At 45.8% G+C, this 22,038-nt stretch overlaps 1 protein-coding gene across 1 annotated transcript in view; it reads right to left on the bottom strand.

The window, feature by feature from the left end:
• Nucleotides 1-1,119: 1,119 nt before the first annotated feature.
• KCNQ2 (potassium voltage-gated channel subfamily Q member 2) overlaps nucleotides 1,120-22,038 on the bottom strand; it is a 46,477-nt gene continuing 25,558 nt past the window's right edge. The window contains exons 13-17 of the mRNA XM_026862295.1: nucleotides 15,166-15,389; nucleotides 13,997-14,105; nucleotides 13,334-13,465; nucleotides 4,590-4,713; nucleotides 1,120-3,861 (exon numbers count right to left, since the gene is read on the bottom strand). Coding sequence (XP_026718096.1) covers nucleotides 3,142-3,861; nucleotides 4,590-4,713; nucleotides 13,334-13,465; nucleotides 13,997-14,105; nucleotides 15,166-15,389 — 1,309 coding nt within the window. The 3' untranslated portion in view covers nucleotides 1,120-3,141. The remainder of the gene's footprint in view (nucleotides 3,862-4,589; nucleotides 4,714-13,333; nucleotides 13,466-13,996; nucleotides 14,106-15,165; nucleotides 15,390-22,038) is intronic.

The raw sequence follows: 22,038 nt of genomic DNA, 5'->3' as shown, positions 1-22,038 counted from the left end.
AAAATCCAGGGTTTTTTGCCTGGATGAATGAGTGATGATTTATGGCATGGTTGTGGATGGAAGCATGTGACAGAATTTTCTGAAGTGATGCCACAGATAAAAGTGGAATATTTTTTACACCTTCCAAAAAAAAAAAATTTTTTTTTCTATGTGAAATTTGTAGCAGCGAGATATGATCTGTGCTGCGTGTATATAAAACCAGTTTTCTGTAATCAGTGATTGTGGGACAAATACGACATATTTTAAAGTTACAAGTGAGAAGATCTTTGTGAACGCTGGTTTAGTAACTTGAAGAGGGAAAACCCAATTCTCCCTATGCAACCCCTAAAGGGGGTGAAAGACTGCCAGAATTTCGGCTTGTGGAAAACTCCGAGGACACGGTGGAACTGCGTCTCCTTGGGACACACTGGCAGTATCTGCTTTCATGGTGTGATATCACGCAGGCAGGAGGAAGGGATTTTGCAATAAGAACTAGGAAATGGACGTTCAAACCAGAGCCAGCAGGGCTTCAAAACTAGGACACGATGAAAAATCACATCCCACAAAAATTGTGCCTTGAAGTCCTTTGCCTCCTATATGAGCCCAGTCACGTACCTGTGCTGCAATAGGACCGCACGACATCATCCTCATCCTCATCTGGATTCCCTGCCTTTATATCCTACCCTTTTGTGCCAAATTTCCAGCAGGCCTTGAAAAGTAATTACGAACAAATCAGATAATAAATCTTCATTATCTCTGACTCGGACAAAATTTGCAGCGAGCAGCTGGCTGGAACAATGTTGACTTTTGCCTCAGCCAATGCAATTTCCATTCTTGTGGTCACTAGAAAACACATGCCACCAAGTCTGACTTGAGACCTGCTGACATGTCCTGCTCCACCAGAAGGCATCTCATTTTTGCAACACGCCACAGGGGCAAATCTGCACGATTTGCAGCCATTTTGCATTCCGATCTTTCTTTGTATGGAAGTCAAAGGCATCGCTGGGTTCATTTTGCACAAAGAAAACTGGAGCCAAAAGGAGCACAAGCAGAGAGGGAAAAATTGCAGGAGGTAACAAAAAAAAAAAAAAAAATTATTCAAATGGGAAAGGAACTAGCAAAAAAAAAAAAAAAAAAAAAAAAGATTTCCCCTCCTGAATGGTGAAAAATGGCAGGAAAAATTGTGCAGAGCCTTTCCCCATGCCTCAGTGCCATGTGAAGACCTGCGTGTTGGTCCTGAGCTCTAGCAAAAGGATGGTTTTATTTTTCTGTCTGCAAGCTGTCAGACTGCACCCGCATCTTCCCTAAGGCCAAACCAGTCCTGGGTCTCCCCTGGTTGCTGCCTCTGGTCAAGCAAACGGGAGGAGAGAGAAAGGCTGTGATTCTCCCTTCACCCCGAGCCACTTCCAACCTCTCAAAGGCCACACAGAAATGAAGTTGTCACCTAAATATCCTTAACAGGCTCTTGATATGACACAGGAAAAATGTGGAGAGATGAGGTTTGAAATCACAGCCCCAGCAGAAAGCACACGGGGGATCTGGGCTGTCGATGCATGGCCAGGTTCAGAGGCACAATGCCGGCCGTGGTGTCCCAGCCCTGGAGATGGATCCCAAACACAACTTTTCCTGATCCACCCCCTCACAGAAAAAAATAACCCCATCAACCTATCCACATAAAGGATCACTTTGTGGCTTTGTTTTGGTCCCAAAAGAAACTCTGAGCATCGCTTTTCCCCTCGCCTTCCCCCAGCTGAATGCACTGCTGAGGTTCCTGGTAATGACACAACGATCTTTCCAAGTAAAAGCACTTCAACAACAACGAAACGGGGCAGACTTGGATTGGCACGACTTGTGAGCAAGCCCAGGTAAGAGGCTTCTGAAAGACCATGAAGAAACGAAGAAGCACCTCTTAACTCAGCTTGAGGGATCCAAACAAAACCGAAGGACATCCCGAGAACGTGGGTGTGAGATTCTTGGCAGGGCAGAAGAAGAAAGGGAAGATTTTCACAGGGCATAGTGTGTGCAAAAGTGTTCAGGCACAATGCAAACTGTAAGAAAAGTGCCCACTCTGGCCAACAGGGCTTCACCGGGATGGAGCTCAGCACTTAACTCGCAGCAATGCGGGGACCACGGCATCTTGCACATCCACCCTCTCCCTTTGGCCTGGTGGCTGTGCCTCCACAGCACCACTGTTGGCCACGAGAATGGCTTCGCACCACGGCAGCCCTCCAGAGGGGTTGCCTTTGGTTTGCCGTTGCATCCAAAGCACCCGCAGGTCCGCTATCAACAGGAGGGGAGATAATTAAATATAATACATGGTTTAAAACACAAAATTCCAGCCCTGTAATCTCTTGTCCTCCTTCTCTGTCTCATTTCTCTGCTCTATGGATTGTCCCTCTTCTTGCACTCAAACTCGTATTTCTGAGTCTTTCCGTTTCCTAAAATAGGGTAACTTCCAAACCGTTCTGGTTCAGAGAGGTATCCTAACCTGTCCTACTACGAGGCCATGTCTTCTGTTCATGCGAATGTTTCCGCCACCATCCCTCTCCTCCAGGGCCCTACGCAACATTTCCATGTATTATATTGGAATTATGCCACCTTTCTGATGGTTAATGAGGAACCACAGAGCAACAACACCCCCACCCCCACACCCCCACAGTTACACGTGACCTGAAATCTAAGCCAGACACAGACACGTGTTCACTCCACAACTCCAGAATACTTGAAGGTGTAATCACCAGTGCCATGATGTGGCAATTCCCACCTAACGCTTGTCAGCCACCAGTTACTGTGACCTCCAAAAGCCCTGGCCGGGTGATTTATTCCTGCCCTGCACTTCTAAAGATTCCCAAGAAATGCAAATTGCCTACCCTGCACCATGAAGTAAGTAATTTCACGTAATGATCTTAGAAAGAGAGTATGAAAGAAATCTGGACTTCACAGCTCCAGTTCGCTCACCACCATGACCTCTTCCACAAATGCAGGCTCAGACCTGCTCGGTCCCCCCTCCAAGAGTAAGCTGCAAGAAAATATCTGCCAGCTAAGGATGTCCTAGAAGGAGGAAAACCTTAGCTGTCAATCTCCTTGAGAAGTTCAACGCGTGGACAGCTGGAGCGGGCAGCTGCCAGCGTTCGGACGTGGCTCGGTGGCTGCAAGAAGGCTTCACTGCCTGGGGGCTGACCAGCCCATGTCACTGAAGGGTCCCTCGCCCGTGGCCGACCTGGGAGGAGGACCACAGGGCGTGCAGAGGTCAGAATCGGTGTCTGATTCCCCTTCTGCAATGTAGGGTCTGATTTTGGCCACGGCTGCATAGCAACCGTTGTTAAGGATGTCCAAATTTTCTTTGGACTGGGAGATGCTAAAGCCGCTGAAAGAACGCTCCAGTTCCTCGTGGTCTACCGAGGGGATGGAGATGGACGTGTCGCTGTCTCTCATGGCACTCTCGTGGTGTTTGGTTGTAATGTCTTCATTCCTCAGGTACTCTGCGCTCGCCCTGTGCCCACCGCTGTAGGCTGACAAGGAGCGCTCGTGGGAGGGCGGAGGTGGGATGCGGACCAGCGAGCCGGGGTCTCCAACGGGCGAGGAGCCGTGGCTTTGCCGCTGGTAGACCTGCTGCTGGCATGACGTCGAGGGCGGGCATGTGTTGGTCGGGGCTGGTGGGGCAGAGAAGTTTTTCTGACCCATGGAGCTAGTGGACCTGATGATCTTGATGATGCAGCCGTTCTTGTCAATGTGCTCCCTGCTGTCTTCGGGGCTGTGGTAGGGAGGTGCTGGGTCTGGTTCTTTGGACCCAAAATAAGCCTCTGTCTCCGTTGGTGGGATGCCCATCCGCTGCATGTAAATGTTCACCAGGAAGTCCAGCTTCTTCTCCATTGACTGAACCTGCAAAACACCACAGTTCCAGTTCTACACGCAGGCCGAAGCACATTAACACCCCGAGTACAAGCGACTTCCAACCCATCCACGCACAAGTGCAGGGCTGGGCTTCAGAGATGACCTCTGCCTACAGTGACTACACCAGACAGAAACTTTTAGGAAGTATTTAATTGTTTTGTTCTGAAGCATTTGATTCTCCACCTTGTTACGGGGTTTTCCTTAAGCTTCTAGAATCTTTTTGACAGGCGCCAAATTCCAGGAAAGCGGGAGCACACCCGCATCCTTTCAGCCCCTTATGGCATTTGGCACTTGCCTGGGCTCAGACGGCCATGGGGATTTCTGAGCCTTATCCTCTAAGAAGATTTTAATCTTTGGCAAGGCCAGCAGCTACAGCAGCCAGGCTCATGGACTCATTTCAAACATGTCTACTATTGTGGCAAAGAAACCAGTGTGCCGTTTTTAAAAACATTTTTGGTAGACTCACTAAGAAAGAAAGACTGTATGTCACAGACTCCAAAGTGTTTTGAAAGCAGGACTTAGGTTTCTAAGCATTTCATCTAGTGACCTTTCATACAATCCACTTTACAGCCAGAATATTCTTAGCTCTTACTTTTTTTTTTTTTTTTTTTTTAAATGGTAGAGTCCCACTGTGGAAAAACACGGCAAGAAAAAAAAAACAACAACACAGTGCATGCAACACCCTCTGATAAGAACACCCTCCTGACCCAATATACCTGTTTTTCAACTTTTCCAAGCCTGCCCATCATGCTGGGGTCTTCGGGCAGCTCCCCCTCTGCTGGCCCTTTGGTCCGATCCTTGTCGGTCATGGAGGATCCTCTCCCAACAATCTGGTCAACTCTACCGGGATCAGAAAATCCCCCCACCCCCGGAAAAGGACCTGGAGTCAGTTGGAGGCAGCAGGCAAGGAGGGCTCTCTCCCAACTAACACTCCAAATTACTCACAGACACGCAGTGGCACTGAAGTGTTAATTCAGATGCAAAATTCAGAGCAGTATTAGCAAGAGTTTGAAATTATCCATTTCTGTTTATACAGATAAAACCTGGCACATTATGCACAGTAAATTTACCCACTGCAAAGAACTTCTTTAACTGGCTTTCTTCCAAATCAATTAACTTCTTATTTGTACTGAGAAATTATTGGGGAAGATCAAGTTGTCTGTCTAGCATATGTCAATGGGATTTTTTTTATTTTTTTTTTCAGTCTTTGCAGCAGTTTCCTCTCCTAGATGCAAATGTAAGTGTGCAATTTTCACGTCCATGGAAATGAGCCACTTGTTCCTAAGATCCAGACAAACAGGTGTCGTACTAAATGTTTTAGTGGAATGAAATCAAGGCTGACTATGGTCATAACTCACCAAACATCACAAAATTGTCCTCATCTGAATGCTACTGCAATTCACACCTGTATCATTAGACATTTTCTGTGAGCAGGGCTCCACGCTGGTAACAGCAGAGGACACTCCTGCCAAATCAGCAGCTAAAGCTACTGGGTGTGTTCTTTGGTACTAACTGCTTTACACACGTTACATTTGCAACTCCTCATTCCCAGCATAGAAACGCCTGGGTTGATACACACCTTCGTATGCAGAGGAAGAAGGAGGGAGGAGACAGTCTGGAAGCTGGAAGTCAATTTTATTTGAGGCATCGAATATAAATTTTCTAGGGAGTAAACACTGGAGCTTCTTGATCGCTCAAAAGTCAGGGGAGCAACTCGGTTTTGGAATGGATTCTTAACGGCAGCTCAGTTTATAACCTAATTCTACGCCAGGCAAACTTTACTCTTGCATAATGCACCAAATGTAAGGGTGGCAGGGGAAAAGAAGGGTTAATTAATCTGACTGAAACCAAGTTGAGGTATCTTGAGCAGAAAACTCAAAATGCTTCTTACGCAGTTCTGCCGTGTTGGGCCATGGGTCCATGCACCAGGAGGAGGAAAAGGAGGGAGCTGAACACAGACAGACAGGGGAAAATGAACAAAAACCAAGGAAAGGAATGAGACGTGAGGCTATTTCCAACACAAGAGCCATCTCTTTTCTTTACATTTGACAGGGACTTAATATATATGTTGGCTGTTGACATTAAGGGACAGATATCAGTGGGTACGGACCGGCATGGCTCCCTTGGCTTATATCAGAGCAACAGCAGTTTACAGCGCCAGAAGATCTGGCTCAAAGAGAGATGAAGTGGGTGAGAACATCACACCAAAGACAGAAAATATAAAGCCAACAATTATTTTAGTGTTTATCTTTGATCCCAGAAGATACGTCATTTGGACAGGGATGTGACAGAATACCATTTTGTTTAAAAAGTTCATGTCTGATCCTCTGCTTAGCCATATAAGCACAGGAGTACAAGAAGCACCAAGTGCTGTAATTACAAGTGTGAGGAATACGCATGCCTTATTTCTCTCTTGTAATGGGAGAAGGAAATTACTGACATGTACAGGAACTCCCCACAAGGGATGCAATTATTGACGTGACATACAGCACAAGAAATCCTACGACAATGCTGCTACCATGTAAGCAAAGAGGTATTAAATTGGATACCTCGGGTGACCTTGGTTTGGGATCACAAGTCAAGGCGTAGTACAGCCACTGTACGAACTCCTCTCCTGTATGCACAAGCAAGTAGACTAGTAAAACAATGAACATGAATTTAGAGAGGCCCAAAGTCTAAAGGCTACTGAACGTTGTGGAAGGCCAAGGCCAATCAGGGTGCTCTGCCCTCATGTCCCATCTAGCACAGCACTAACACCGGAACGTGCCCACTCATGGAAATGAGATGTCCTTCAAACAGTGGCTGAGGAGAGCAGGGAGGCAGGACAGAGGGTAACAAAGAGAGGCAAACTGAACGTTGCCGTGCTACGGTGTATCCTAAGGGCAGAGACAGTCTTGTGCAACCCTAGTTCTGACCTTGCAGTAACTGAGGAAGGACTTCTGCTCTCTTCTGTGTCCTTAAGAGCTACCCAGGAAGTGAACCTCGCGTGACCCGTGCGAAGCGCAGGAGGCCAGCTGGCACTTCACAGATGGAGCGATCACTACTATCATACAGAAGAGCACTCTTCCATCACCTTCAGGCTGGACAAAGCTTGGCTGTAGACCTGCTGTGATTTAAAAGCAGGACCGAAGCCCTTCACAGAGCTCACCCGCAAAGCATTCAGAAGCCCTTGCCCATATACCACTGATAGCAGAGCCCAGGAGAAGTCCTGCTTGATTCATTCTCTTCGTGTCTACACTTCAACATCGTCCTGACTCCTGAGGTGGTCATCTTCCACAGCTCTGAGAAACCAGAGCGCCAGATCTCACCTTGGAGGCAGGGTCTGCACTGAGGACCACTGCGGGCACCTGTGGGCTTCAGCGCAGAGAGGGGACAGTAAGGTGAACCGAGACCTTCTCCCTTGATGGGAGAAACCAGGCTTGAGATCTCCCACCCCTTCCCATGGCAGAAGTTAGAGGAGAGTGCTCCTACCCGCAGCAAAGCGCAGAGATTTCATTTGTGCCTTATCTAATACAAGAGAGGAGAATAATTTCCTCATGAGTTCCCAACCCGCCTGTACCTAGCTGAGGCCCACAAAGAGCAGGAGGTCCTTTTGGCCATTCTAAAAGAGTTTGAGGTTTTGTCCATATTGGGCAGCAAAGCTCAAAAGATGAGGAAGAGAGAGAACACATTCCACCTTTGCAGGCAGAGGGGGATATTGTATGTTCCTACTGCGTGACAAAGGACCACAAATATCCTGAGATGCCAAACCCCACTTCTGCACTAGATCCCGTGGAGAGCCTTGTCTTCCCAATGCTTATTTTGGCTGTGTCAAACACACACGTACAGAGGGAAGAATTTAGCTGGGGCTTTGGAAGAGTCAGACCTGTGTTTTTCCCTTCCTGGCAAAAGAGGATTCAGAGATTTCTAATGATGCACGACAAACTGTGCCATCTGCTGTCCTTGATAGGCTCTGCCGGGTCTTAGTTTGGGAGGGAGAGAGAAAGGGGGTTGCTCTTTAAAGTGAATTTGGGTATCTTTCCTTCTTTCTAATGATACAAAAAAAATGTAAGGTCTTGCATCAGCCACAGTGCAGGTTTTCTCATGCTTCATTATGCTTCATGCTAACAGTGCATGCAAAGAGGTGTAATATGTCACCCTCGGGCCAGAAGCAGACATCAAAAGGTCAAACGGCTCAAATGAGATAAAAATGAAGTGTTTGGGAATATATATTCAATCCTTTTCTTTTTTTCTTTATCTCTTATAATTTTTTTTTTTGTACACAATCCAGGCATTGAAGCCAAACCCCCTTCATCCATGTCACAGGACTGGCTACTTACCTCCTCATTTGGCAATAAAGTTTGCTCTAGGCATCTTCTGACCAATGTCTATTGTTTAAAAATTACAGCTGAGGTTGCGTCTATTCTACGTTAAATCAGCTGATCAAGGGAATTTAATCCAAATTGTCTGTGTGTACAGCATGGAGAAAACACCTTCAGCCAAACCACAGCCGTGGACATCCACTAGTATCCAGCCACCTCTGCTGGGAGCTACCTGCAGAATCTCTTTGGCTGAACTTGAGCCCTCGTGACTAGAGCACCACAGGGCAACCCGCGGGGTCGAGACAGCTCATGGGAAATCCCTCAGTTTTGTTTCTTTGGGAAGAATTTGGCTAAAACAGGGGTGTGCGTGCTAAAAAGGAGAGGCTGGTGCAGCTCATGGGGACCCCACGGACATCAGCAGCAGAGTCTGACCCAGAGTTTTTTGGATCTGGGTTTGGGGCTGCTCAGAGTTCTGGTTCGCACCCATCAGGCACCTCAAGGACCTCACAAGTCCCACTGATGTCTGCCAAAATTTAGGACAACAAAGCCTTTTAATGATGGGAGCAGCGATTTCGGCAGCCTCCTGTACTCTGCTGCTTTCTGGAGCCTCTCAGCCACAGCTCAATAAAGAAGAAATGAGAAAAAATATTTTAAAAGGGAGAAATTATTTAAAATAATCTTTACGTCCCAGGAGCCTAGTGGGGATGAGCAAACAGATTATTAATCTGTCTGGCCATCAGTATTAGAAACTGTAAAAACAGGGGGGAAAAAGCCATTAAGCTGATAGAGACTGAATAGAATTAAGAATTCCAGTTTGCGGCCTCCTCCCCTAGTATCCATCAATCACCTTTTCTGTGTGCCAGGCACAAGCTTTCACACGCAAATCTTGCCTCTAGCGAAGGCTTGTTGCACACCTAATCTTATAGGTTAAATCTAGCAAAACCCATTTAAATATGTATTTTTATTTTAAAATCAAAATGAGGCAAGTTATTTCACTTTTAAAGACTAGTTTTGGGCTTCACCATTTGGCAGGGAGGAGAAATGGTAAAAATGCTTTTCTTAGAGCATTTTATTTCTAAGCATAAAGCTTGGAGCTTCTGGGAAATTCTAGCTAGCTGAGTGGGAAAAGGTAAGCTTTCAATATTCCTTTCACTCATATTCCTCTAGTGAAGATTACTCAGAGCAGCTTAAATAAAAATCAAAGAGATTTGTCATGTATTAGCTCTTAGGGAGCGCAAGTATATTTAGAAAGAAAAAATATTTGAGGCTACACTTGCTTATTTTAAAAATCACCTACTATTTGTGCATGGAAAATTACTTTCTGACCAATATTTAGAACTGCCTTCGGCTCCAGTGGTCTCAATACAAGGGGAAAATACAGCTCAGCTCATGGCCCTGCCCACCAGACCTCAGAATGCTCTAAAATGGGAACTTCAGTGAGAATATTTTCCTCCTTGCATCACCTTCAGGTATGGTTTTACCTAAGGAGAGAACTTAAGAAGGCCAATGAGAAAAATCTCGCTGCATGACTGAGGGCTGGGTTTGACTCCTGCTCTTCTTTTTGCTTGCAAAATCAGGATCTTATTTCTTTTAATGAGTCCCGTGGTTGCAATATTTTAATGGAATTTTTTTCCTCCGTGGTCAGTAGAGTTGCCTCTCAAAAAGAGACCACTGTGTTCACTGGATATGAAACACTTCATTCTTACTTTGCCCACTGAAGTAAACTCATTTCATCGTACAAAGAGCTGCAGAGGCTCCTTTGCTTGTGTGCGGAGTGTTTAATTCTTTAGAAAGTAAATTGTTGAGTTTATATTGGCTTTGTGGGTAAATATTCCACCTTTTACATTTGAAGATAGCCTGATAAAATACGAGATTTTAAAAAAGATATAAATTTGCTCTCGAACACCTAGAAGAAGACTGAAAATAGAAAATACGCTCGCTGAAGAAACTGATGGTTATTGATGACTGTATGAATTTTTTTTTTTTTTTTTTTTTTTTCCTTTGGCTTGCCTAGTGTGAAAGCTCATTACCCAAAATACATCAGAGCATACCCAGAGTAGCAAGCCCTTCTGAGTCATGATTCAGCAACCTGCGCTGCTAGGTGATAAATGCCGTCATATAACTGGCATGAAAGGGGTTTGACATTAAGCAAATGAAAAATCCAGAGAAAGCGGCATTTTTGGTGGATCCTAACCTAGGCGAGTATTGGGGAGATTCTTTGGAAGAATACATGGGTCCTTTGGTTGGATACTTCTTATGCCGGGGAGTTGAAGGGGGTGGGGGACCCACAATCATATCTATCCTGGCAAAGTAAATAAGAAAAAAAGACACCAGCAAAATGCATAATGAAGCAACACGTAGAGAAAAGTTGGTCAGAAAAGTTGCAGAGAGAAACAACTGAAAAACAGAACGACAGAGAGAGAAAGAGAGTGATTTTGAAAATATACTCTGCTGGAAACAGGAGGCTCTCTCCTACCACCTGGTTGCCAGTGAAAGCCAGAGGCTTATCCACCCTGGGGTAAGATTTGGAGATTTAGGCACCACTCAAACATCATTAGGTGAACCCCCCGCCCCAGATATATCAGGCAACACGCTTTACCCTCTGGAATATATTTGCATTATGTGTAGTGATATCCCATTGAGGCTGTTGGATATGAAACAAATATTAATTCTCCTTTCAGTTCCAGTGCTAGACAACACATCCTCAGCTAGTTCAGACAAGCATGAGCCATTGGGAGTCGACGAGATACGCTGTGGGATTGTGTAACTCAATGAATGGGAGACATCCATGGTTGGCAAGGTGTCAGGATGAGACACGAGACAGTGTGAGCACAACACTGAAAAGAGCACATTACAGACACAGTGACAGAGGCATTAATGATTAAAGAGGAAAGTGCATGTAAACACCCCAGAAACTTGCTTGAATGCAGCTTTAATCCACCAAAGCCTTGGCTACGGGAGATCACAGCGAGCCCTGCTGAGCTGAGCTGGCAGGGACAACACAGCACTTTGATTGCTGAAGGAAAGGGAAATAAAAATATCTGTTCTCCAAGGTGCCCCGTGACAACCTCCCTGAGCTCCACCGTATGGGAGCACTGTATTTCTAGTGCCAGTTGGTTGTGTCCCAACATCGGCCGCTGTCACCCCAGGCACACACCTTGTCTACAGGGCGCCCCTTCCAGTTGTACTGGGTAGGTGGCCATGGGACCTCCTGGTGCCCATCTGGCTACGATGATGATGATGAGCACTGTGAAGGATGACCCCAAGGGGGTCTGCTCCCGTCACCATCACTGATCTCCTGCTCAGTGGGGAAAGCGAAACCAGCGAAGCTGCTTGGTTGGATCCCATAATCCACGCACTTCACACGTTTGAAGCAGCTCCTGGTCCTCCTGACCTCCCTGCAGTGGGGTGGGTGGCAGCCCTGGGCTAGTCCAGCCTCAGCAACCTCAGCCTCACAGTCCCATGGGTACAGCTAAGAGGAGAATTCAGTTTGGTCTCTGAAAGCTGCAATTCCTTATCCCAACCACCCCAAAAAAAACCCAGCCAACCAAACCACAGCTGTCTTTGTAGGACATCACCTTGAAGGATTGGCCATGGGAGACTTGGGTGGACAGAGAGGCAATCTGCCACACCAGCTTGGGGTGCTGAGGACTCGGGTGTCCCACCTGCAGCCAGTGGAGATGGCAACCCCAAGAGCTCACCACCTGCCGAGGCAGCCTGGAGGCCTCTTGTTTCAGGTTATTAAAATCAGGAAATATCACTCCCCTCCTCCTCCTCCTCCTCTTCCTCCTCCAGATTCAGCTACACATCTCGGATCTCTAATCACTGAGTTCATACTGAACGGGGGTGAGAGGCTCAAAGAGAGGAAATTCTCCAGGATATTTTAGTCTCCATCGCAAGGGAGAATTTACCTTCTGGATGCGTATCTGGAAATGGGAAACACACAGCATGCAGCAACACTGAGAAAACTACCTCTGCTGCTTGAGCATCAAAAATAGCAGAGTTAAAATGGTCTCTCAGAGATTAACGGCAGGAGAGAGATGCCTCTTTTTCCTAAGACAACTTTCCGCTCCCATTCCTGGGGTTCATATTAGCTGTTTGCATACCCTTTTTTTTTTTTTTTTTTTCACACCTGCTGACTCTACCAGGGACCTAGATGAGTTTGACATTAAAGAAAAATTTCCCCAGTGGCTTCCAGAGGAAACTGAGCTTCCACAGCCATCAAGGGAAATACTTTTGTTCTCCAAGTGTAAAAGCAGATGGCGTATTATTTTGACCGGAGATAGCCTGTGGCCAAGCCCTGACTCTGTTCTGGGTGTCCTTTGAGCTCAGCAGAACTGAAGCTACTTCTGCTGAGCCAACACAGCCAGGGGGATGTTGGGAGTCTCATCTTCAACATGGGACATCAGGGCTGAGGGAGGAGTGGTCAGACAAGAAGGTCATCTGCTCTTTTTTTTTTTTTTTTCCAGGAGAAAATTAAATTTTAAATGCCCTTCTTGGTTCCATTTGTCCCTTTTTCACATTTCTTCCCCTATTAAAACTCATCATCCCCTAAAATTAGAGCACAGAAGCCGAAACGCAGCTCAGCTAAACCACACCTACGTTGGTGGGCTTGGATGAGAATTCCCCATCTGCAGGTATTTTCGGCAGACTCTGCCATCTGAAGAGGGATTCCTCCTAAAACAGCTCAGCATCCTAACGGTGGGAGGAAGCCTGTAGCAGCAGGGTCGCAACCAGCGCACCAGATTTTATTTTGTATCGCTGCCAGGAAGGTACCAAATTAGCCACATTAGCCTTAAAACTGAGGCACCAAACCTTTGCTACCCTGCCAGGACCACGGAGACATGCACCTGCCTTACCTATGGGATAGACCATAATGACAGAAATTCCCATATAAAGTAGGAGGATGAGCTGTGATTTTTGTGTGTCTGTCCTGAGGTGGGCACTAAGGTGGCTTCAGTGGCATAACATCATTTGCAGTCCCTGTCCTGCTCATCCCTGTGGGTTCCAGCCACGAGCATTGACTTTTTCCTTGCGGCTTTCTCTCCGGAAGAAAAAGATTAAGTTGTAGCTGCAAAGGAAAGTGTCTCTCTCCTGGCAATACCTCCACAATGAACAAGAAACAGTGAAAAAATGAAGCAAAGAGAGGGGTCTCTTGCCTGGCCTGAAGGTTTTTAATCCGGGAGAGCATGTCCAGGTGACCGGCTGAATACTGCTCGATGACATCCATCACGTCGTAGGGCCGAAGGCTCTCCTTAAACTTGCGCTTGGAGACAAGAAATCTCATAATGCTGCAGGAGATGGAGAGGAAAGGCAAAATATAGTCCCTGGGCTGCAGCCTGACCTGCTTAGCGGCAGATAAAAAACACTGCAGGGAGCTCTTGTGGAAGGGAAATGGAATCAATCCCAACCCTGCGGGTTTGGGAGAGGATGAGGCAATAGGAGAGGGGAAGGGGATTGTGGGGGGTCGTGGCTGAAGCCCCGTCTACAATGGGGGGTCCCCGATGCCTCTTGGACTATCGGTTGTGTGAGTGTCCTCTCTGCAGCGCTTTTATAAATGTCAACAAGCTGGTGAGAAGGATCATTTGGCCGCATCCCTGCAGGGGATTTTCCTGTTTCTCCATTTATACCTTCCCTCAGCAAAAACTGCCCTTTCTAGCAGAATTTTCTGTAAAGGACAGCAAATCACCCAGGGGAAAACCAGCCTGCAGCACAGACATTTCAGCATTTACCACCTGTTTGGACTTTAAATATATATTTATTTTTTTTCCCCCCCCTATTATTTATTTTTCTGGACCATTTCCCTCCTCTCCCTCTCTTACCACACTGCCCTGATGCTGACTTTCAGTCCTGGTGTCAAATCTTCCGTCACAAACTCGCAGTTGCAGCTTTTATTCTCATCGGGAATGTCTTCTCCGGGGAGGCTCGCTTCTGGGTTTGGGAGAGGGGGGAATAAAAACAACACGTTACTATTTCCTGTGCTGGTGCTGCGCAAAGAAAGACGAGTCAGATCTCAAACAGCAACCCTGGGGCAAGCACCAGAGATATCTTTGCTGAGCATCCTAATGAGAGCATCTCCCGAGATGTGGTAAGGTGACATCCAGCAATGCCAGCTCCAGCTCTCATCCATCTCTGGATGCTGAAATGCTGGGGTTTCAACCCCAAGCCCCAAATTAAGGTTGACACATGTGTGATTCCCACAGCCGTTCCCAAAGGGGGGTGAGCTTCCCTTCAGGCTTCCCCCCAGGGTGGTGCCGGCCTGGCAGACAGAGCCGTTGGGTAAAGGAGCCCCAGGGGTCCCGCAGTCAGTAACCCAAGGTCAGGTGTCCCACGCAGGGATAACAGCTGGGACCCCTTGCAGGAGGGGCAGTGTCTGTGTGTGAGGAGGATGCCCTGTGCAGAGTTCCCTGTTGGGGAAGGACCTCCCGCCTCCCTGGGACTGGGCTCCAGTCAGGTCTGGCTTTTGTAAACGCGGGCTGTGGAGAGATTCAGTATGTGGCTTCCTTGGTCTTATGTGTTTGGCTGGTTGACTCGGTTCTCTCCCGTCCCTTCTACGGGAAACTGCATTTCACCATTTATTGCACCCATTGCTGGTCGTGCGGTGTCGTTGTTGGGGTCAGTGGGATTGATGTCGATTATGTATAATCTGACTGACTTGTTTGTACCCCCAGCGCCCACCCATGGACTGACCCTTCTGTATCAAATACAATTTGGTTATTGGTTCATCTTTCTGCTGGCTGTGTCCTTTATGCTAGGCCTAATAATTAACAAAACAGATGCCAGACTCTTCCTCCTTTCCCCATCCCAAATACATCCATTATTGTGGGTGTCAGCAGGGGTTTTCTTATCTCTCACTAGTCTAAAGGACTGGAAGGGGAAGGAGACCTATGTAAGCACTCTGGCTGGCAGCTCTGCCATTCTTAGTTGGGGAGGGAGAGGATGTTGGGGCCAGCAGGGATTGGGGCTCTGGCCCAGCACCCCAAGCCCTCACCTTCCGAGTTCTGCCGGGACGCCGCGCCCTTGATGCGGAAAGCTTGCCGAGCTCGGCTGCGGTCTCCGAAGCTCCAGCTCTTGGGCACTTTGCTTGGGCTGTCCTCGATGCTCTGGTCAGCGCTGGGGGACCTCCTGATGCCCTGAGCCTGTGGAGAGCCTTTCCCTTTGGTGCCAGCACCGCGGGGACTGGAGAAGACACGATCTTTCAAACTGACCTTCTGACTGTTCAGAGAAACACGTTGAAACAAAGACAAAAAGGAGACAGCAGGAGGAGTCATTCTGGAAACCACGCAGTCCTTCCCCACCAGCCATTAGAAACCAAGAGCACTTCCAAGCAGCAGTGAGATGTAGTTTTGCTGTTGGCTTTTTTTAAAAAAAAAATAAATATATTTCTTTTATTGGTTTTGCTTTTGTTTTTTTTTTTTAAATTAAAAAAAAAAAAAAAAAAGAAAGCATTGTAGAAATGTTTCCGCCGTAATGAGTGAAATGGGAATGATTATTAAGAGAGAGAAAATAATGAGGACTTAAAACAGAAGCCCCTCGTGGGATGCCAGGGCTGGCGGGACAGAATGACATTAAACAATGAGGTTATGATTCCTTAAATCACTGATCGGCTCCGATCACGAGCAAGGAAGCTTTTCTTTCACAACTGCCTTCCAAAATCCTATAACTAATGAGAAAATACCAACAAAACCCCCCCTTTATCTTAAACTTTTAACTTTCTTGGAAACATTTCACTTCTGGTGCTCAGACCTGTCCTTTCCCTTTCTTCAGCTCCTTTATTTCCTCCCTTTTAAAACACCATCTGCCCCTTTTATATATTCTGAAGAGTTCCTCTTTTTTTCCAGTCATATATTTAAATACTTCAATATGAACACTTAAATGTGCAACTCCTTTATATCCTATAAAGAGCCAATCTAAAAGCTAACTAACATCTATCTGCAGGTCTGCTACAGGTGTCAGAAACAGGCAAAGAAAATTTTACAGCTTCAGAATATGGCATTTTATTGCTGGTGTTTTGTTTGTTTGTTTGTTTGTTTTGGGTTTTTTTTTGTCTATTACGATCCCATTGCTTTAAAACCTTGTAATTACGGTTTGAAAAGAAGAGCTCTCCAGAAACAAGAGACGATCTCACTGAGAAACAGTCTGCCGACCACTCAGCCCTAATTCTTTTTTCCAAATTCTGAAATTCGTAACGAAAAACTTTCACCCAAGTGAAGATGATGAATTTTCACGTGAAAATCGCAAAACGAACAGGTTTTGTGAATCTTTATGGAAGGGCAAACTTTATAGAGATAGCATTGGGGAGACCAAACTGCAAATAGTTTTGGATATATTTGGTACTTTCTGAATTGTAATTGATTATTAAAATACACTGATAGAGGTTATACAACCAGTGCAAGGCACTTGCATGTATAGCCAATATTTTATATATAGGTGAATCAAAACTGAGTAAAACCATGGATTTTTTTTCCCCAGTACTCTGTACCATTGCAGCAGCCACTTACCGTTTTGCTGCAAATGCTCTGACTCAATTTTTTGGGAAGAACATTACAGGAATTTTGATTTCTGCACCAGATTTCCAGGTCACCAACCAAAGACCTTTTTTTTTTTTTTTTTTTTTTTTTTTTTTTTTTTTCTGTCTCTCAGCAATGCCACCTTAAAACTCAGAGCCAAACAGTCCTCCTTTGCCTTCAGAACTGGCAGGAGGGTCTTCAATCAGAACTTAGCTGCTGCTATTTGAAGCAAAGCAAAATGCAGCTCCCTTTTCCCCAGCCGTATCAGCTGTACCATGCGACGGGAGCAGACATTCGTTTTTTGTCAGTAAAGGAAGAAGACGTGACTCGAAGACACACGGGGAGCGGATTTGTTGAGTAAGAGGGTGCTGCTTTTACAAAGTCACTTTACACTGAGAGATGTTGAACATCTACAGGGAAAGAAAGGTGCTTAGGCAGCATTTTCCAGAGTTGCAGAGCATGATCCCAGGGCTTGATGCAACGGGGAGAGCATCTCCTGCCCTGCAGGGCGGGGTCATCTGTGGCCATTGGCTGGGCAACAATTTCATTTTGAAAGTTATATTTGAGAGAAAATAAAATTTGGTCATGACCAAGTCAGAAAAGGCAGAATTACTTGCAATTCACAATGCATTTTTGATTCAGATAAACACTGAAGGTATCATTTCCAGTGTGCTGCCCACCTGCAGGGTCTGTCTGAAAGCCACGGGACTAACAGATGTTCAGCAGAGCTGAAAAATCGGATCAGAGGTACAAATCCAGGAATCTAGGAACAAGCACGGGCCTAAATACCTTTCTGGATGTAAGCTTTAGTCACTAATGCTACCAAAATCATCATACGTAATGAGCCAAATTCTCATTCTGTGCTTCTTGGATTAAAATCCAGATTGAAATTTTGTCATTTGGTCCTAATGGATTTTTTTTTTTTCTTCTTTATTTTAGTTGATTTTACAGAATAATCTGGAAAATACTGCATGTCAGTAGTACTTACACTTTGAACTACCTGGCCTTTTATAAAAATAAGTTTTATAAAAATGAATCAGCAACACACCAAGATACAGAATTCAAAGCAATCTCTTTGTGCCTCATCCTGAGTTGCTCCCATCACCAATCTCAGCCTATAACCAGTTGCCTCCCACCAAGTAAAGCAGGGCCTTCTATTCGGGGCCCCTTTTCTATTGCCACAATTAAATGTGCTGCAAATGTTTGCAAGAATCACAAAAGGCAAAAAAAGAAAGCGTTGAACTCCGTGAGGAATATGAGCCAAGAGTTTCGAGCCTGATAGCATGAGGTGCAACACTTTTACACATTAAAAAAAAAACCCAAACCACCTCACAGAAATTTGATGAACAATTACAATCTGGGTAGGTTTTGTTCCTGAGTACTCCCTACTCAGAAAAAAAGCCAACACCTGATGTCACTTCTTTGTTTTAACGTAGACGACATGAGACAACATGAACAATTAATTGATTTTTTTTTTTTCCTTCTGCCATGCAATTCTCTCAGTGGAAATGACACGTGGAATCACATGCAAGTACAATCCCTGCAGAGGAGAATGCTGTTGGGGTCTGCAGGAGCTGGTAGGAAAGAGTCCAAAAGAAAATACAGACATATATAGAGATATATGTTATCAGCTAATCCAAGATCATGTTCTCATTCAACCAGAAAGTCATGCAGAGTGACGCGGGGTGTCTCGGAGAAGTGACATTTGGATGTCAGTCAAGTGGATGGTGAAATGAACCTCGGTTCAGTGGTGGGAAGTGTATGTGTCGGTGACATGAAGATGAGGGAAGCGGGAATCCAGCCACACACAACAACATGAACTGAAGCTTGCAATCGTGATGGCCAAGAGCGACGCGAGCGCGGGGCGGGCGCCCTGCTCGTGCCAGGGGGAAGGGAAAGAAAACTGGGGCTTGGCAACCCGAGACAAAGATCATGGGAAGCTGTAACAGCGTAACAGAGCGTGCTTTAGTTCCCAGGTCTTCACAACCACTTTCAGTTGGTATCTATTAAAAACATGTTCGACAACAAAAAAAAATTATGTTTCCAGGCTGACTTCGGGGAAGGTTTACAAAAGTTTCAGGTTTTGACTTGAATTTGACAAAGGATAGAAACTGAGTTGGTATTTTTTCTGCTGCCAGTCAGAAAATGAGAGCCCATGCTGGATGTGAGGCCCAAGGCATGGTCCCACAGCCGACGGAAAGATGCTCACTGCTTCAGTGGGCTTTGCACTGAGGTTCCTTCGGGTCCAACAGCCCAGCACTCAGCAGCAAAACGCATGAGAACTGACCTTCCAACGAGCTGCCATCAGCCTCCTTAGGACGCTGAGGGTTTGAGCTTGAAACCCTCTGGCTTGGGGTTTATTCCACAGAATTCTATAGCATTAAATCAGCCCTTTTAAAAAAAACGTGGACTCATTACGTTAGCACTAATCTTGGTACAACAGAAAGTATCACTTGTGATGTCTTGCACTGATTTTAAACTACGCTTGAGCAATTGTTTTCATTTTCTCCTTTCATTTTGTGGGCAGCAAATGTGAGCCACGCTGAGTTGGACTAGCATGGACTCGGATCCATCTCTGCATACGAACTCAACCAGTAACAGTGTCTGTTCTTCTGAGAAGCTACGGCCAGGAGAAAGAGGTTATCTCCTGTTGGGAAATGAGGCTGTTTTTTAATCCAGAGTTTGTGCTGAGCTCATGGCGTATGAGAACAGCTTGTTAAAACCAGGCAGCAGTGCTAGGAGTGAATGACAGCCTTTGTGGCTATCACTGGGCTCCAGTCTGGTCACAGGTGTGAATAAGAGGCAGAAAGCAATTACTGGAGACATGAAGGAAAGGAAAATACATCCGTGTGTGCAAAATTTGCCATGACTACAGCAGAAATCAAGAGAGGACCAGGCTCAAGCCTGGTTTGCCTCCACTGATTTCAGAAAAGCCATCGCAAGGGTGAATTCAGCCCAGAGAATGGAGTTTCTAGAAGTGGAGCAACCTGGGCATAAGGAAAACAAAAGGTCAGCCAATGATCTATGTCATGGTGAGTAATCTCTCTTCTGTTCCTCGCCCACAACCACGGTGTTAGACTTGGGTTGAAGGGGTTCAGTGAAATCCTAACTGGAAAGACCAGAGTTGCCCCATCCCCGCAGCCACCACTTAAGCCTGGCCAAGCATTGGGGCCTCGGGTGAGTGGAGGGACACTGGAGACAGACAGACACGTCTTTAACCTTGGCCTTTGGTATTTTGCAGTGATACCCTCACCCCTCTCTTCCTAACACACAGCCTTTCTTTTTCTTTTTTTTTTTTTTTTGTTCCCCAGACTGATGTTGAGCACTGTCAAACACCACATCACACAATATCCTGCCTCTTCTAGCAACAGTTTGATATTTGCCAGCTCGACTGTTCTGTGTTTCAGGAGCAAAGCAAACCAGCTAGATTGCATCTTCAAGCTGGCTCATTATTCCTAAACAAGACTTTAAGAAATGTTCTACACCCAGACCCGCAGGCCAGTCAAGGGCTCTGCAAACACCTTTCCTTCACTGGTCTGTGTGGTATTTCGTCCCACGCTCAGGTCTCTGTGGTGCCTTCACCTCTCTGAGTAGATGCCAGGGAAGTCTCTTACAAAGCAGAATATGATAGACCTGATAATCTGGCTTGGTATAGCTACATTACTGTCTAAAAATGCATGCATTATTCCATTTATTGACGAGAGATCATTGGTTTAGTACATTAAGAAACCACGGCTTCTAAGGAGTTTTCTATTAATTTACCTGCATTGAGTTTTCCATGATTGCCTCATCGTTTTCTGTTATTTTGTTATATGCATCTTAAATGAAGGCTTTTAGCACTCAGTCTTAGATGCATCGAAGAGCTGGCATCTGCCCCTAAGAGTCTGTGCAGTGGGGGATTGCAGGCAGGCAGCCCAACGGCCCAGGAAAACACGACATCTGAATTATTTTTACGTCCCTTCGCAGTTAACCTATAGTTTTACTGAAGCACGGTGTGTATAACACTACATTGAGGATGGGTGCAGGTAACAAAGATGCCCTTGTAGCTACTCCAAAGTTCAAGACTCCTTTTTGACTGGAAGAACCAGTCTGTAATCCTCCTTCTCAGGGTCTCCAATGGATCAAGAAGATCTTGAGATAATAATTTGGTTCATCCTCCCTTTCCCTTGCAGAACTCAAGATGGGGGAGATGAAATGAGGACCACCATGGGAAGGAATTCAGGTGAAAATAGAAAAAAATTACACTGGCTTTGCCAATTAAAAATTCATGCCTAGGAAGACATGCAAGGAAGACACTAAGATCAGAGTGGCTGATTTTCCAGAAAACAGAACTGGACATGGACAGGTGAGAGGACAGCACTACAAATATCACTGCTCGCTTTAATCTCTGCCCAAACCAACCTCAACATCAAGGAACTGAAGGGAGCTTTTCTCCGGGGGAGGAGTCCCTGCCTGCACTACGCCTCCATCTCCAAGGATAAAACAACTTCACCTGGCAAACGGAAACACTTGCAGAAGTCATGATAATTTTATTTTTTTCAGCTAGACTATTGACCAAATCTTTTCAATACATTTTGGAAATGTATTGAAATGCTGTCTGTGCAACTGATGATCAACTAATACTTAAACCAGTCCTTTCAAGGATAAACTTCGAGGGAGGCCAAGTACCATCAAAACACGTAGCAGGAGGCTAACTCAAAGATTCAGGCTATTTATCCAGGCACAGGGAATTTCCTACCATAGAGAACTGCTCGTTATGAAACCTAGATCATGCCCCCTTCCTCTTTGTTACCCATTCGGAGATGGGATTTACCACCACACTACCTCTGAGCTTGTGGTACACGCAAGCCTCAGGCATAACTCCCAGCCTCTAGACTGACAGATAATAAAAATAGCCAGCAGGGAAAAAAAATAGCAAGAAAAGAAAAGATACAAGTTGGAACGATTAATGGAGAAAATCAGAGATACATGTACTTTGAAAAACTGTAGGTTTATACTTTTAAAACTGTAGGTTTGTTGGCTTTCTGAGGGAGACAGAGACTGGTGATTTTGAGAATTAAAACGGACTCCAAAAAAAGAGCATGCAAAAATCCGATTTCACAAACATGCGGCATCACTCAGTGCCCTGCCACTCCTGGGCTTTCCTCCTGCCTGGCTGCGGGGGGCAGAGCTGATGGGGTTCACCTGCCAGCATTCACAGCATGCAAACTCCGGGCATTGCTACGTCAAGAAGGTGCATGTTTGCTGCTGAGGAGCAGTGTCCGGGGCCGGGGGAAGAGACTCTTCCAGTGCAGGCGTGGCAGGAGACATATTTATGTGTAAGTCAAATAAGATATATGTATCTGTGTACCCTT

Source organism: Athene cunicularia (genome assembly GCF_003259725.1).
Source record: "Athene cunicularia isolate RWA chromosome 20 unlocalized genomic scaffold, athCun1 chr20_part1, whole genome shotgun sequence".
Classification (NCBI taxonomy): Eukaryota; Metazoa; Chordata; class Aves; order Strigiformes; family Strigidae; genus Athene; species Athene cunicularia.
This window is presented reverse-complemented; position numbering and strand designations above follow the sequence as displayed.